This window comes from Lissotriton helveticus, chromosome 9, assembly GCF_964261635.1.
Source record: "Lissotriton helveticus chromosome 9, aLisHel1.1, whole genome shotgun sequence".
In the NCBI taxonomy this organism is placed as follows: Eukaryota; Metazoa; Chordata; class Amphibia; order Caudata; family Salamandridae; genus Lissotriton; species Lissotriton helveticus.
Genome location: NC_136070.1, coordinates 345,400,462 through 345,417,677, shown reverse-complemented (window position 1 = coordinate 345,417,677; position 17,216 = coordinate 345,400,462). Strand labels below are relative to the sequence as shown.

General features: G+C 46.6%; 1 protein-coding gene across 1 annotated transcript in view; it reads right to left on the bottom strand.

The window, feature by feature from the left end:
* Positions 1-17,216, bottom strand: part of LOC144781303 (sodium/potassium/calcium exchanger 4-like) — a 492,418-nt gene that overhangs the window by 108,190 nt on the left and 367,012 nt on the right. Inside the window, exon 14 of the mRNA XM_078660074.1 lies at positions 6,101-6,213. Within this exon, the coding sequence (XP_078516200.1) occupies positions 6,101-6,213 (113 nt within the window). The remainder of the gene's footprint in view (positions 1-6,100; positions 6,214-17,216) is intronic.

Below are 17,216 nucleotides of genomic sequence, written 5' to 3'. Positions count from 1 at the left end.
CAGCTGCTGTGCATTCCCCTTTGTACCATTTGGTCATATCCATGACCAACTGGGTCTGACGAAACCCCTACAGCCATTGTAAACTCCAGAAATGCGGATAACATACTCTCGGGAGGACATCATGTCGCTGCGCGCTCCTAAAAATGTATTGTGTAAGTACATCTATAAAGGATCTAAACCTTTCTCTGCGTGTAGGACATGTCAGCTGATCCAACCTGACAAGGGAAAGAACGCCCTGTCAATGGCCCTGCTGAATTGTAGATCCCTCCCGTGCCATGCTCTTGAAATCAACTTCTTGATACAAGACCACGATCTGGACATCCTGTTTCTGACGGAAACTTGGATTACAGCCAGTTCTGGTGCAGATATAGTTTGTGCCCTCCCCCCAGGTTTTCTAATATACCACCTGGATAGACCTGTGGGGCGTGGGGGCGGCATTGCTATTATATATAGAGACATGTTTGTGTGCAGGGCCCAGAATAGTGATGTTCAGGACTGTGAGAGCTGCCAGTTCTCACTGCGGACGTCCCCTACGGTAACAGTGTCAGGCGTTCTGATATACCGACCTCCAGGGGGCATGGGCAGCTTTGCTAGCTCCCTAATGGAAACAGTCACGCTGCTGGCCTCCTCCACGACTAATTTCATGGTGTTAGGGGACCTGAATCCCCATTTCAATGACCCGGCAGACTTAGTGGCTGCTGATCTGCAGTGTGATTTAAATGCATATAATCTTCGTCTAAGCAACCCAGGAGCCTCGCATACCAAGGGTCACCTCCTCGATCCCATCTTCTCGAATATCCCGTTCCTTAGGGCCCTGCCCGCTTGCCCTCTACCGTGTCAGACCATTTCTTGGTCCCGGTAATCTTGCAAGTTGATCCAAGAACTGCCCCTTCTCCAAGGGTTTATACCTTGGAAAGAGCCTGGTCCAGGTCATCAGTGGATAACTGGATCGCCAAATTTGAGGACTCGTGTCCTCTCCTAGCCTCGGACCCGGTAGTGGCTGATGCGGATTTTGATCTGTGGGTGACCAATTCCCTGGATGCCATCCTCCCGAAAAAGAGAGTGGCAAAGAGGGGAAAGAGAATGGGTTCTGCCCCATGGTATTCGCCGGAACTGCGAATCCTTAGGAAAGGATGTAAAAAGTTGGAGAGGGCTTGGAGGAAAGATTGGGGGGTGGTTAGTCGGGAGGAATATCGCGCAGCAATTAGAGCATATAAAAACGCTCTTCGCTGTGCTAAGGCCCAATTTTTCAAGGAAAGAATAAAAAGTTCCTCCAACTCTTCTAGAGAGACTTTTAAAGTGTTAAAGGAGCTCCTCAAAATTCCTGAGCCCCCGGTGACCCATGATAGCCCAGCTGAGAAGTGCAGGGAGTTGGCGGAGTACTTCCACTTGAAAATAGAGAACATTATAAGCGTGCTGCCTCAGGTTGCGCAGAGTGCAGACATGGGTAGTCAGGTAGGAGGAGATCGTGTCCTATTGGACACTTTTGGTCCAATATCTGTGGCAGAAGTCATGAAGGAGTTGGGGTCCATGAAGAGTGGTTCTCCTGGGGATCCTGCCCCTATAAGGTTTCTGAAACAGGCAGCATCTGTTATTGCGGTGGTAAAGGCTCTCCTGAAGAAACCTAATCTGGATTCATTGGATTTGGCAAACTTCAGGCCTATTTCTCTGCTGCCGGGACTTGGTAAGATTGCAGAAAGACTGGTTAATCACCGATTGTCAGACTTTCTGGAGTCCAACGGTCTGTTACAAGAGTCACAAACGGGTTTTCGGCCAGGGCAGGGCACAGACACCGCCCTATTGGCAGTCGTTGAGGAAGCCAGGAGCATTTTGGATTCAGGAGGGTCAGTGGCAGTGATCCTCCTGGACCTCAGTGCGGCTTTTGACACTGTGAACCACCAAGTGTTGATCCAACGGCTGTCCAATGTGGGGGTTGCAGGAGTGGCGCTGCAGTGGCTTCGGTCATTTCTGTGTGGCCGGACCTATCAGGTCTGGGAAGGCAGCGAACGGTCAACATCTATCCCCCTCCAGTGTGGGGTGCCACAGGGCTCTTCTTTGAGCCCCACATTGTTTAATGTTTATATGGCCCCGCTGGAGGATGTGGGGGCCCCATTTGGGATATGCTGACGATACTCAGCTGGTGGTCGCATTGTCCCAAGTGTTGAAGAACCCGGACTCGCTGCGCCTATGTATGGCCAAAGTGCACACCTGGATGTGCGAATCGGCGCTTAAATTAAACGGTTCTAAGACCGAAATAATGCTGCTAGGGCATAAGACTCCCTCACTCCCTTCGACCATCTGGCCTAGCTGCCTGGGCGAGCTCCCCAGCCCTAAGCAGGAGATCAAGAGCTTGGGGGTTTGGCTGGAGCAAGACCTCTCTTTTAAGACCCAGGCTAAGAAAACGGCAGGGGTCTGTTTCGGGCTCCTCCGTTCAGCTCGTAAAGTCTTGCCTCTCCTCCCTTTGACATCGAGGAAGCTACTTATTCAGGGGCTGATTATTTCAAGGCTCGACTATTGCAATGCTATTTTCCTTGGCGCCCCTGAAGCAACGTTCAGTAAGCTTCAGCGGGTCCAAAATGCCGCGGATAGGATGCTGACGAACGTGCCAAGGAGGCAGTCAGCTAAACCCACCCTGAAGACACTGCACTGGCTTCCAGTGCGGGAGAGGGTTAAATTCAAAGCTCTCTGCACAGCACATAGAATCCTCCAGGGGAAGGGAGCTTCCATCCTAAGGAATTTAGTGGTGCCTTATAAAGCTAACAGAGCTTTGCGCTCCGACCAGAAACATCTGCTTCAGGTTCCTAGGGTTAATAAGGCCCGTACTGGTGGTAGAAGATTTTAGGTTCACACAGCCACTCTCTGGAACGCGCTTCCGCTGAGGATGCGCTTAGAGACTTGCACTCTTCGTTTTCGGAAGCTTCTGAAAACACATCTATTTCCTATGTGATGTGACTGATCTGGTTCTGTGGTTATTGTTGTTGCCTGGACAAGCGCTGGGATGCCCGAGGGTAACTACGCGCTATATAAAATTCCAAATAAATAAAATAAATAAATTGTAATGGAAGTGAGGTAGTGTATGGTGCCCTATGGACAACCCGGATCATGGCTTGTTCCCAGAACCGTAAAACTTTCCAGACTATGTGTGGGCATTCCCTGGGGACCCGCAAGCCCATCATCAATTATCTCAACAGATTCCCTCTGCTACCCAAGTCGGCCAATAATGCTTTTTCCATGTTGTTGCCGTCAGCGCACCACTGCGCGGCAAGTTTGCAGCAGCCCCGCAAAATAGTAAAGTCTGAAATCCGGGAGTCCAAGTCTCCCGGAGTCCAGATACAATTTGAGTATGTCTAATTTGACTTTGTTCCATCCTTCAGCCAAAAAAATGAGACCAGCAAGCGGTTTAACAACACATCAAAAGTAGATTTCAGGAGGTCACTGAATGTATTTTGAAGTGCGGACAGGCACTGGGGAAGCATGACCGTCCTTGCCAGAGCCACCCGTCCAATAACCGAGAGGGGGAGTCTATTCCAGAACTGGATAGACAGCTCCCATATTCAGTGCATACTGAGCATCTGGGCTATTTGCCACCTGTATGCCAGAATATCTAAAGTGGTCCAACTCCCAGCTGAATTCCGCAATAGGGAGGTGCTGCGCCTCACCACGTGCCAGGGCTGCCAGTGGAAATATAACCGATTTACGCTGATTGATATGTAACCCCAAAGCCAGTCCAAATACTCGCAACACTTCTAGGAGGGCCGCAACCGCTTCCTTCAGCTGGCTAATATAAACCAGCACATCATCGGCATACAATGATATTACATGGATTTCTTTTTCTAAAGTTTTTCTAAAGCTTTTGTTTGCATTTCCATTACAGTACTAAAGTATACATGCAGTCAATGATGATAAAATAGAACACACACAGCAGCTTAGAAACTACTGTAAGCATTGAACCATCTAAGGGACCCCTCCTTTCCCTCTCCAATAAAGCGGTAATATATCATCTACCAAATTCTCCACCAAGCATCAACCAACACCACCCACTATTCCCGAGACCAGGATTTCTAAAAAGCTTGATAATGAATGCATTTGGACTAAATCCGTGGGTATTTGGCTGGGCAGTCTCAGGATTTGTATACAGCCTTTCCCATCAGTGTGCATCCGCGCATGCCGCCCCTCCATTCGCGGAAGGTTATGAGGCAGTGTTTTGCCAGTTCCTAGCTGTATCTTGTTTAGCTATCAGGTAGCCAATCCCACCAACAATTGTGCGCTACAGCCTCTATCCCTGCCATCCATGGTCCCCATCCGGGCCGCCCTAGGTTCCAATGTGAATTGTTGCCCCAATACTCTCTCCAGGCACGTATGTATTCCAGTCCATTATGAGGCAACAACTGAACAACCCCATATAACATGTAGAAATGTGCCCTTTGTATTCCTATAGTGCCAGCAGGCGGCAGCCGTAGCTCAGACCATCCGCTGCAGTCTAGAGGGATGAAAATATCCACAGTGCAGATCTTTAAATGACATGAGCCCGAGCATAGCTGAAATCGACAAATGGCCTAGGGCCATTTTTGCCTCAGCCCAGTCTTCATTGTCCACAGCTCCCAAATCCTCTCCCAATCTATCTTTGAGATGCTGAAAGGGGTCAGATGAATTAACAATCAGTGATCTATCGACTTGTGGCATCCCATTGTGCCCAATCTGCCCATAGTGAGTGGAACTCAAGCACCGCTTCGGGTCTGGCGGTGTGTGTGTCTAGGATGAGTCGCAGCTACAGGTACCCAAACTATTGGCTCTTGTGAAGTGGGAGTCAACTGTCATTTGTTCAAAGGATATCGTGATTAGTTGCCCAAACATCTCCAACCTTGGGGGTACCTATGAGACCCTATGACTAGAACCCTGTTAGTGTTACCACTTGTTTGAAGAACATGCCATGTCAGAGGGGGGTCCCTCATGCCTTCTGATATATCTGACTTCTGCTTCCCAGCATTCTTTAGTTACCTTGGTAAACATAGGTAGTGTAAGTGGGACCGGGCGCCATTTTGTAGGGAGTATAATTCAAATGTATTCTGTAAAAGTAACTTGATGCACACAGCAGTGCCTCCAGTATCAGTGAAAGGCCAGTCATTCAGTGGATTAAGCTCGGAGGGCCCATATTAGAATTGGAGATCGGGGACCTTTACACACCTTTAAATGTTGCCTGTATGCATTGTGCAAACGCGACCCACGTGTTACCTCCTGCCCATAAAAAATGTTAGAGAACAATGTAGCATTTGAACAACTCGTCCGGTAAGCAAATCGGGGTAGTATTGAATAGTGTACAGGATATGTGGGAGGGCGACAATGTTGAAGAGGGCACTGCGGTCCAAGACACTAAGTCTAAGTGAGAGTTTTGCCCAGCTATCAAGATCTCTCTGTATCCCGGCCTGTAGAGGGACATCACTAAGATTCCAGTTCAGCCTAGAGTCAGTTATGATCATCATGCCTATATACTTAAAATATGTATGCGCTATTTTTAATTTTCATATGGGGGCCGTGTTGGAGGGATTTCCCACTCGAGGTATGGAGGTTGACTTCCCCCAGCTTGCCCAGAGACCCATTGAGGATTCATGAATTCTCTGGGTTTGAAAAATTGTCAGGACAGTTATCCTCCAGGCAGTCAAGCCACTGGAATCCCCAAATTGTGACTCTGTGTTTTCCTCGATTCCATTTAGGGGATAGTCTGCTGTATTTCAAATTCGGTAATAGACAAAACGGTTTCCTTAGCGTCTGAAGATGAGGGTGTTGTGCAAAGAAAAAACCTGAACTGATTAGCTACTCTTGCAAGTACCAGGAAAGAGTGCTGCTTTCAGAACACTGATTTCCCTGTGCACTGAACCCATCATATGTTCAAAATGGTCTTTACACTCCAATGGACTTGTGTGTAATTTCCTTAATGCACACGTTAGCGTCCACCTGTGGAGGTGAAGGTGCTTCTCTGTGCTTGTAAGCGGAGTAATGAAGCACAAGAACCACCACGAAATGAGGAGGTGTTAGTGATCACTACTTAGCAAATAGTTGGACAAAACATTATTAAACTGAAAAAATATATCCATCTACTTACAACTGAACCATTCTGAATAGCGACAGTCTGTAAGAACCAAGGAACTCCAAGGCACACAAGGATGTCAAATACATTACTGCCAATGGAGTTAGACACAGCCATGTCTCCAGATCCTGAAAGAAGCACAGTTTGAATTAATAGCATCACATTATGATCACTGGCCATAGTACAATTATTGCTGTATCACCAAAGCAGCCTTCCACAAACATTAAAGGACAAGTTTAAAAAGAACCCCAAAAACTTGTTGGTTAAGGTGTATGATACTCTAGATTAAAATCACGGGCAGATGTGTCTAATACTGAAAATTAAACTCGTTGGCATATGTGTCTAATACTGGAGATTACATTTACTGGCAGCTGTGTCTAATACTGGAGATTAAACTCACGGGCAGATGTGTCTAACACTGGACATTAAACTCATGGGTAGATGTGTCTAAAACCAGAGATTAAACTCACTGGCATATGTGTTGGGAAGCAGCATTTACATCGCATGCGGTACAACACATGCAATTACAACGTGGTTGTTACAACGACCGCGTTGTTACAACACTAACCATTACAAGTCGTTTCTATGACTTGCTTGTAGGGTCTGCTCTAAAGTAAGGAATGGTATAATTTACTATCCCTACTGTTGCGCAGGCTGGAGTTGGAATAGTAAATTATATTATTCCTAAATCCAGAGCGCCCCCTACAGCAAGTCGTAGAAATGACTTGCGATATAATGGTATGCGTTGTAACAACATGGCCGTTGTAACGACCTCGTTGTAATCGCATGCGTTGTACAGCATGCGATGTAACATCGCATATTCATATGTGTCTAATTCTGGAGATTAAACTCACGGGCAGATGTGTTTAATACAGGAGAGTAAACGCACTGGCAGATGTGTCTAATACTGGAGATAAAAGTCACTGGCAGCTGTGTCTAGCACTGGAGATTACGCTCACGAGCAGATGTGTCTAATACTGGAGATTACACTCACTGGCAGCTGTGTCAAATGCTGGAGATTAAACTCTCGGGCAGATGTGTCAAAGGCTGGAGATTAAAACTCAGGGGCAGATGTGTAGAATACTGGAGATCAAACTCACTGGTAGCTGTGTCTAATACTGGAGATTAAACTCACGGGCAGATGTGTTTAATACTGGAGATTAAACTCGCTGAAAGTGAAATCCGACACTCAATATTAAATTAATTCATAAAGGTGTCTGATTATATGGGTTTATCTCACTGGAAAGGTGTGTTATACTGAGGATTAAATGTATTTGTAGAGATGTCAGATACCAGGGATTAATGTAATTTGTGAATGTCTCTGTGGTGGAGCGCTTAACTCACTGATAGGGATGTGTGATACTGGGATGTATGACGTTACAACGCATACTTCTACAACGCATGCCATTACAACAAATTTTTTACAACGCAAAAACTTTTACAACGCATACCATTACAACGCATGCTTTTACAACGCAAGTGCCTTTACAACGCATACCATTACAATGTAAGTATTGGTAAGTATATATTATTTTTTTTGTTTAAATTAATTGAAATTAATGTAATTTAATTTAATTTAATTTAATTAATTTAATTTTTTTTTTACCCTGTACCCCAAAAACCCCAAAATGACCCTGAACCCTAAAAATACCCCTGTACCCCAAAAACCCCAAACTGTCCCTGAACCCTAAAAATACCCCTGTACCCCAAAAACCCAAAACTGACCCTGAACCCTAAAAATACCCCTGTACCCCAAAAACTGAAAACTGACCCTGAACCCTAAAAATACCCCTTTACCCAAAAACTGAAAACTGACCCTGAACCCTAAAAATACCCCTTTACCCAAAAACTGAAAACTGACCCTGAACCCTAAAAATACCCCTTTACCCAAAAACTGAAAACTGACCCTGAACCCTAAAAATACCCCTTAACCCAAAAACTGAAAACTGACCCTGTACCCTAAAAATACCCCTTAACCCAAAAACTAAAAACTGACCGTAAACCCTAAAAATACCCCTTAAAAAACCCCAAACATATATAATTTTAAATATAATTATATACTTACCAATACTTACGTTGTAATGGTATGCATTGTAAAGGTACTTGCGTTGTAAAAACATGCGTTGTAATGGTATGCGTTGTAAAAGTTTTTGCGTTGTAAAAGTTTCGTTGTAATGGTAGTGCGTTGTAAAAGTTGCGTTGTAAAGGTTGTTTCCCGTGATACTGTAGATTTAACGAACTGATAGGACTGTAAAACACTGGGGATTAAACACATCGATATAAGTGTTAGATATTCAGGTATAAACTCACACAGAGCTGAGGTGGAGGTGTGTGATACTGAGGATCAGATGCATTGGTAGAGGTTTCTAATACTGGAGATTAAATTAATTAATAATGGTGTCTATATTGGAGATTACACTCCTTGGTCGAAGTGTCTAATACTGTGGATTGCAGTGTCAAGAGACCCAGTCTGGGTGTAAACACTAATCAAATGCCTTCTGTCACTTGTGAGCTAGGAAGCTGGTGACAACAATGTCCATACCTCCATTTGCACAGAATATAAACGGCAGGTAAGCTGGACATAAAGATCGCTTTGAAAGACTACATTTGCAAGTCAGCTGAAGGATTAACAATTTGCAAAGTTTCCAGTTTTTGAAAACTCCAGATAGCAATAATGCCATACCATTTATTAGCATTTCTAATTAGTAGGCTAGGTATAAAAAATGCCCTGAAGATAGGGCCTATGCATATGGCTCATAACGCCCAGATAACTCACGGCCCATAAAATGAAGTCTCCCTCGTATGTATGAGGTTTAGCTATATGTCCCTGACATACATCTTGTTACCTGAATCTCAAACATTACAAAATATTATTAATTTATTCTTACCCTGTCATGCAAGGGTAACTGCTATTTGAAAAACACACTACCACACCAGAGGGTTTCTTGGCATTTGAGAAATTAGTCATGTCCATAATACAGAGAGACTAGATATCTAGGTAGTGTGCAAAAAGCAAGATCTAAATTAGATCCAGAAAGACAGCAAATCATAGCGTTTCCAAAGGAAGAAAGGAAGGAAGTCAAAGAATGAGAGAACATACAGCAAAGGAGTGAACACTAATTCTCTCAGTACGAAACTCTAATTTTAACTAGCCCCGGATCACTAAACTCAGAGAATGGGTAGAGGTGTATTTGAAGACCCACCTTTGCAGAAAACACAGGGTAGAGCCAAAGACTGATGCATGAGACACAGTGGCATAAAGGAAATGCAATTTTGAGGGGAGCAAGTGAAGAATGCACACAACAGGCGTGGCATGGCAGAACATGGGAGCTCCAACAGCAATTCTGATCGCCTTCATCTTCATGGGTTAAATACCTTTTTATGAGAATCTAGGTAATCATAGATATTGAGTTTTGCAATATTAACACCCAGACTCAGTGAAAGTGGATACAGCTCTCCCAGGGCCATCCATTGCATGAAAAAAATGAATTAACGTTAATCTTTTGACTGCACCCCCTCGTTCTAAGTTTTTATTGGGATGATAGGTGTAGCTTGTGTTTAAACCTTCATAACTTTTCCCCACAAAGTTATCTTTGGAAAATTTGCACCTTTTTTGCAACATCCTGGGGATTCTGAAGGTACCAAGGATTTGTAGATGCCTCCAGATGGATTCAAGAAAATCGTCAAAATATTATTACACTGTGGTTTTTGTACGAGAAATGGAAAAAAGGGCTGTGCAAGAAAATGAATGTTTTCCTTTCTAAAAATGACTTCAACTTCAAGTTTGGTGAGCTAGGATCAACATCTTCCCAGTTTTCACAAACAGAGTTTTAAACTTGTATCTAAAAACTGTTTTTTTAATATCACGTTTACATTTTTCTTAGAGGTAGTTCATTGTTCCTAGTATTTGTGGTTGAAACACGTGTGAAACCATCATGGAAAGCTATATATTTCTGAAAAGTACCCAATTCTGAATTGAGCAAGGGGTCATTTGTCTAGGTCCCTCAATGTCTTCCTAAGAAACTAACTGTTGAAATAGAAATGTAATTAAATGAGCATGAAAAAGAGCTATTTGTGATAACGCTGTCATCTGTAACTTCTCATCACAATGACTCATTTACAAAAGCAATATCTTATCACGTCCGGCATACCATTCTGGTCACTGCAATATATAAGGGTTTTTAGTTTCTCCAAACACACGTGATTCTCAAAACAAACAACTGAGCTGCTCCTTACAATGATTTTTCATGATGTACAGACTATACACCAATTCAGAAGGTAAAATATAATGAATGAAATACGGTAATGAAGGAAAGCTTTGTATTTCTGAAATTCACACAAGATTTAGAGTTTAATAATAGTGGTTACTAGTACACCTCTGAATTTGTGGTTACCCATACTATCGTGATTCAAAGGGCATTTTGCGTCTTCTTTCTTGCACACTGGCTTGCATTTGGAAGCCACAAATGCAGAGAATCCAGTTGGTAATACCACATGTTTTACTACTCTCTTTTCCCACAAGTCTTCAAATAAAAAGGGTTAGGTGTGACTCTGCCACATTGATGGAAAACTTCAGCGATGACAACAGGTTGGCCATAGTCTGAAGGTGGGCCACAACTGTCTGAGGTGAACCTACCTTTAGCAACAATTTGTTGAGTTATAGAAAGACAGGTATTCCCAATCTCTGAAGTGTCCATCACCAACACCTGGGACGCACTGGTAAAGCTGAAAGGGAGCACTTAGAACTGAAAATGCTTGTGGGCTACCTGAAACAGCAAATAACGCATATGGGACTGCAGGACAGGTATGTGGAAGTAGGTGTTTTGAAGATCAAGCTCCAACATCCAGGCTCCTGTATCCAAGGCAGACAGAACTCATGTGCTTCCTGAGAAAGAAGTTAAGAGGGCAAAAATCAAAGATACGAATGGGACATCCATCCTTCTTTAGCACCAAGAAGTAACATGAGTAACAACCACTTCTGACTTCTTATGCCGGCACCTTCTCTGTGGCTCCCTTGTCCATAATAGGGTTTGAACCTCCCCTCGCAGAATGGACAAGTGGTTCCCTGGAAGGTGCAGTGGGTTAGGATGCATGTCCAGAGGGATGGAGGGAGCATCTATTTTGTAAGATGTGGAGCACTCATCGGTCTGATGTAATGCTCTGGTACCCTTGGAAGTAAAAGGTGATCCAACATCCCACTTTGTTTGTGCCACCAAGGACAAATTAAACTGGTTTTCTGTGACTGCGGAGGGAAGGGTTGGGGATAGGGTAGTTTGTTGCTCCTGGGGGCCTGGGAGCTGGTGGCTGGATCCTCAACCTCAGCCTCAAAAGATTTGGGAGGTCTGCTTATTCTGGAAACACTTCCGAAGCCTCAAAAAGAGTGAAATTGCCAGTCCAAGGGAGCATGCTGTGGCCTTGCTCTCTTTGAAGCAATGCAAAGCTGAGACTGCCTTGTCTCTGAAGAGACATATGCCATCAAATCAAATGGCATGTCCTTCAGGATTGATGTACGTCGCTTGAGAACCACCATGTGAAGCGAATTCAACTGTGGAGCTGAAGCACCAAACTGGTCCACATTGCCCTACCCAAGAAATCAGTAGTCTTCAGACTCAAGGGAATAACATTTTTCCCTGTATCTTGCCCATCGTAATTTATCTGCTGATGTCTTCCAGGACTGCTGGCAAGAATTCCACTACTATGTCCCACAATGCATGTGAATACCGACCCAAGAGGCAGATAGGATTGAATGAACATAGGGCAACACTCGCAGAGGAGAGCATATGTTTCGCTAATGTCTCTGTTAGACGGGGACCCGGAGGGTCGGCCGAGTACTGGGGGAGAGGCCTCCGATGAGGGCCGTCTCCGGCGATCGTACAGACAAGTCACTCTTCCCCCCCAAAGATAGACACCACACCAGGATGAGATCAACACTCTTTATATAGGGTTCTTGCGGCAAGGTTATCAGCGATACAGGAGATTCAGGACTCGAGGGTCCCCTCAATTCTAGTCTCTGTAGGAAAAAGGGGTAGCGGGACAGTCTGGGTACCGGATCGGCACCGGGGGTGGCAAGAGGGAAGCTCACAATCCTCGAGCTTAGGAGTCTGCAAGGTCGGGCCGCGGCAGCGCCAGCCGGCTAGGATAGAGGTCTACAACGAAGGGGCCACGGCAGCGCCAGCAGGCCAAGGCGATGGTTCCCGTTGCAGAGGGCCGCGGCAGCGCCAGCAGGCCAAGGCGATAGTTCACGTGGCAGAAGGCCGCGGCAGCGCCGCAGGCCAAGATGATGGTTGCACGAGGTGGAGGGCCGCGGCAGCGCCAGCAGGCCAAGGCGGTGGTTTCACGAGGGTAGGCCGCGGCAGCGCCAGCAGGCCAAGACGAAGGGTTCACAGGGCAGGGCTGCGGCAGCGCCAGCAGTCCGTCAAGGATGAGTTCTTCTCGGTGTCTCTCGACTCCAGGATACAACTGCCTTCCTGGTCTGGGGCTGCCCCAGTTATAGGTCTGGTCCCCTTTGATGTCCGGACCCTCGCGCCTGGAGGTCGGGAGGTCCGGAATGAGGGAGTCCAGACACCCAGCAGGGGGGTGGAGCCAGCGGCCAGGGAGGCCGGGGGTGATCGACACCTGGCGGAGGAGAGCCGTTGACGACTCCTTCTTCCATTGACCTGCCAAGTGGTCTCTTTACCCCCTGTGTGGAGGTTGGTGCCTCGATGTCGGGGCCAGGCCAGGCCCAGGGTTGGGGTCGAGCCGAGGCCACGCGGCCTCGTGCTGTAGTGTCCAAAGATGGCGGCTGGGCCGGGGCCATGGTGCTGACGGGGACCAGGGCCAGCCGGTACGGGAGGGTTCAGGAGCTGGCGTCCCGTTGTGGACGGGTTGTGGGTTGCCTCGGGGGGTTGCCGGGGTGGCTCTTGCTGGGGATTCAGGGAGAGCCGGGGTCCGGGCCCCGTTGTGCGGAGGGGCGACGGCCCAGCCACGAGGCCTGTCCAACATGCCTGTCCAACAGTCTCCATGCGCTTTGACTCTCTTGTATGACAGTGTGGTTGGAAACACACTGGGTTTGCACCTTCTGTGTGAGGCCTGGCCTACCAGACTTTCTGGTGTGGGATGTTGTAGGAGAAAGGTAGCGTCTGCCAAAGCCGATCTGTGTCTTCTCACTATCTGCCTGTTAATTAGTGGACAAGATCCTGGCTTCGCCCCCCAGCACGGCATCAGTGAGAGCCTAATTAAAAGGTAACATTTGATCCTGTGAGGACTGCTATGGCTGCAGGACCACTGTCTGGACATCTGTCTTAACCTCAGTGGTGGGTAGCTGCAGTGCAAGGAACCCTGCTGCCTCCTGATCACCATCACTAAGGAGGCCGACTCTTCTGTGGTCATACCCCTAGGAGTGGGTGAGTGTAGACTAGTGTTCGGGGAGGTATCGAGTGCACTTGCATTTTGGATGTCTAAATATAGGTTTTCATCATAAACCTGTGAACATTCATCAACATCAAGCAAATTTTAATGTAGTGGCAGTGTGTCTAAATGTAAAATTGCTAGGGGATGAGATGGGTGCGTCTTCAGTGGGTGTCACAGCCAATTCACTTCTGAGCCTGAAAGGACTATAGGCTCCTCATTTAAAGTCAGTGGTCGTCGGTGCCAGCATCGAGATTTGAGGCTCAGACATTGATTGTTTTGCTGTGCGGGGCCTAGGAGTAGATATCATCTCAGATGTCAGGGCGTACCCCGAAGCAGCGTCCAAGGGCACAGTTGGAGTTGTGGTCAGATCTACCAGCAGATAACCAACTGGAAGGCCCCTTGGATCCTTAGAGTCTAAGGCTCTCCAGAGGAATCTGGAACGGTGCCTAAAATCTGTAGGATGGCATCATTAACATCACCTGGGAATATAGGTGAAATCATGACCAGAGTCTGGATCAGTTTCAAGGTCGGAGACCGCAACTCAGAGTTACTCTAAGCCCTGCACCACGCCTCGTGGCAGGAATGGTGGGATGATGGAGAGCCATGTTTTGACTTCTTATCCTTCTTCTTAGACTAACCTCACGACTTCAATAAGGAAGAAGAGCAGTCACAGGATTGGCTTTGGGAACAAGAGTGTGTCCGTGTCCTGAACTTTGAGCGGGATCAGATCTTTTGGCAATGTTCTGCAACATAGAGCTTGACTTCGTGGTTCAGGATGGCCTTTGGAATCATCCAAGCGCATTTGTTGCATGATGCAGAGTCGTGTGATGAGCCCAAACACCAGAGACAAACTTTGTGAGGGTCTGTCACTGACGTTTGCCTGTGGCAATCTTTGCAAGGCTTGAACCATTTTGATATAGCAGCTGGCAGGGGAAGAGGGGAAACATGTCCCTTGTACACTTAAAACATTTTGAAAAATAAAGTCAGGCCTGACAGAGTTTAATGGAGTGTTGGAAGATGTGGAAAGAAAAGAACTAATGTCAGCGAACTGAGGTGGTGACTAGGTAGGGGCCCCTAAGTCAATCTGGGCAGGATGGATCAGACACAGAGTTGCACAATGCCACTGTTAGACCTGGCACCATTGGCGTGGCTTCCCTTCCATTTTTCTGCTGTTGCCTCCTGTGTTTTTGCTATCTTTTTGCTGGTCTAGATGCTTTGGGCACTTTGCCACTGCTATTCAGTGCCAAAGTGCAAGTGCTCCCTGTAAATTGTTGTAATGGATTAGTAACTCCATGATTGGAATTTTTGATTTACTTGTCAGACCCTAGTACAGTGCACCATGTGTGCCCAGGGCCTGTAAATCAAATGCTGCTGGTGGGCTTGCAGCACTGGTTGTGCCACCCACAGAAGCAGCTTGTAAAATGTGGATAGCCTGCCATTGCAGAGCCTGTGTGCAGTCTGGGACTGCCATGTCGACTTGGCAAGTGCACACACTTGCCAGTCCCTAAACCTTCCCTTTTCTACATGTTAGTCACTCCTAAGGTAGGCTCAAGGTACAGCTGTGGGCAGGGTGCATTGTATGTGTAAGGGAGGACATGCCCTGGTGTGTGTGGCATGCCATGATAGTGAATTACAGACAATTTCGTTTTTCACTAATACAGGGCTACCTGTTCCCATAGGCCAGAATGGGCAGTTTGATTATAACATCTTATAATCCTAACTCACCCAGGGAACAAGGTAGAAAAACGAGTTTAGTATGCCTGAACTCAGAATGTTAAAATACATCTTTTAGTGTGGGTGATTTTTGCCATCTGTGTTTGAAAATACCACTTTTAGAAAGTAGGTATTTTCTTGCGTAACCATCCAGCATGCCTCTGTAGGTTTGTGTATCACATGTCTGGTTTCTGAGTGACAGGGGGCTGGAGAGGGCTGTGGCTCCAGCAGTCTGATGGGTCAGGACTGGGCTGAATAGACCTGGGTTGAATAGAGAGTAGGGGGGGGAGATTTCCTTTCACTTGCCTGAGCCTACATTGAATAGACAGTAGGGGGGGGGGATCTCCTTTCAGCTACCATGGCCAGGTCTGCTTTCAACAATGCTGTCTCCACCTCCTGCGAGGAAGCTGCACCAGGGAGGACAGAACTGGTTTTGTCTATGTACAGATACTCTCTGCCTTCAGATAACAAAGGATTTAGTAGTATAAATATAGGGGCCCAGACCCCAGAACTTTAGATCACTTCTGGGAATCAAGACAAACCTTTTTCAAGGAGAGAAACCAATAAAGCTGAAGGAGGAGATTGCCCCTGTGCTGTTTTCTGTTTGGGATTGGCCTGCAGTGGTTACTTATCGCCAAGGAAAGGAGAAAAGGAACTTTGTGTGTACTTTATCATCTTGAGAAAGATCCCCAAGGGCTTAAAGCTGAGCTTGCCTCCTGTTCTGAAGTCTCAGGGACTTCACCACCTGCTCCCCTGAATTTCCTTGCTGGGAATTCTACCTGCAGAGAGGTTCCTGCTGCTGTTTTTAGGACCTCTAGAGACTGCATGTCGCTGGGAGCTGGAAGCGCGATGCAACAAGGAAGAATTGTGTCGCCGAATCGCCGGAGAAACGTGTCGCATCGCCGGAGAAGTGTGTCGCAACCGCAGAGGTTGCTGTTGCATCACCGGAGAAGCGCGTTGCAGGGCCTGTCGCTGCTCAAGAAACCACCGCCACATTTCTGGGTTGGGTTAGGTGGCTGTGGGCGCAGAGAGGGCGGTTCTGCCATGTTGGGAGTGGGCAGAAAGGTGCATCCTGGGTTAGCCAGATGTCATACTTCCCAGGAAGTGATCAACCTGGTGGCTAGCAAAGAAGAGGGACTAAGCCTGCTGATTCCTGTTCATGGAGAAAAGTAATCTCTGGAGCCCAGCCAAAGCAAAGAGACTACAAGGGTCAGTTGGCTGACCTCCTGTTTACTGCACTGGGCCACAACAGCTGTGAAGTTTGCTGCAGCAAGTTGGCATCCCATAACCTTCACCTTGTCACCAACTGCAGCATTGAAGCACCCGGGCCCAACACTTAAAGTTGTACCTGAGTTTGGCTAGCCCTAGAGAGCCATCAGACTGCAGCTTGGTTGCACAGAATGTGAGTTATCACCCCGAAAGATTTGGCTGTGAACGTGATACCAGGAGACTGTAGCCCAGTAGAAACTGGACTTCTACCAGCACCAAGAGGACTTCAAAGAACATCAACCCTGTGACCAGGTCCACCTCTCCCTCTTCATCGACCGAGGAGTAGCCATAAGAAGACCCCCGTCACCCATATGATATCCACAGTGTCCTTGAGCATCTTCGGCATCCTGCATCCCTTGCATGAGGACCACTTCCAGAGGAAACCACTGCAACGGATAATAGTGCCTGGAATTGACTGAAGCCTGCTTCACCTGCTGAGGTAACTGTTTCTGACGACATTTTTGATCTCCCTGACTGGCTCCCTACTGAAGTTTGTCCCTACTTGAGTTGGCCAGTTAAAGTCGCTCTAAATGACTGCAGTACAACTAGTCCAGCTTTTTGATGAAAACGTTTCTAAATGTCAAATTTGTTGCATTTGCCAGTGCTTGTTCGTGGTTGAATGAAATGCTTTGATTTACTGTACCTTGTAAATTATGTATCTCTGAAACCATCCAGTGGATCTTTTTCATTGTTGTGTCTAAAAATACATAAATATACTGTCTATTTTTATATATTGGTGTCAGATTACTTGAGTGTCTCA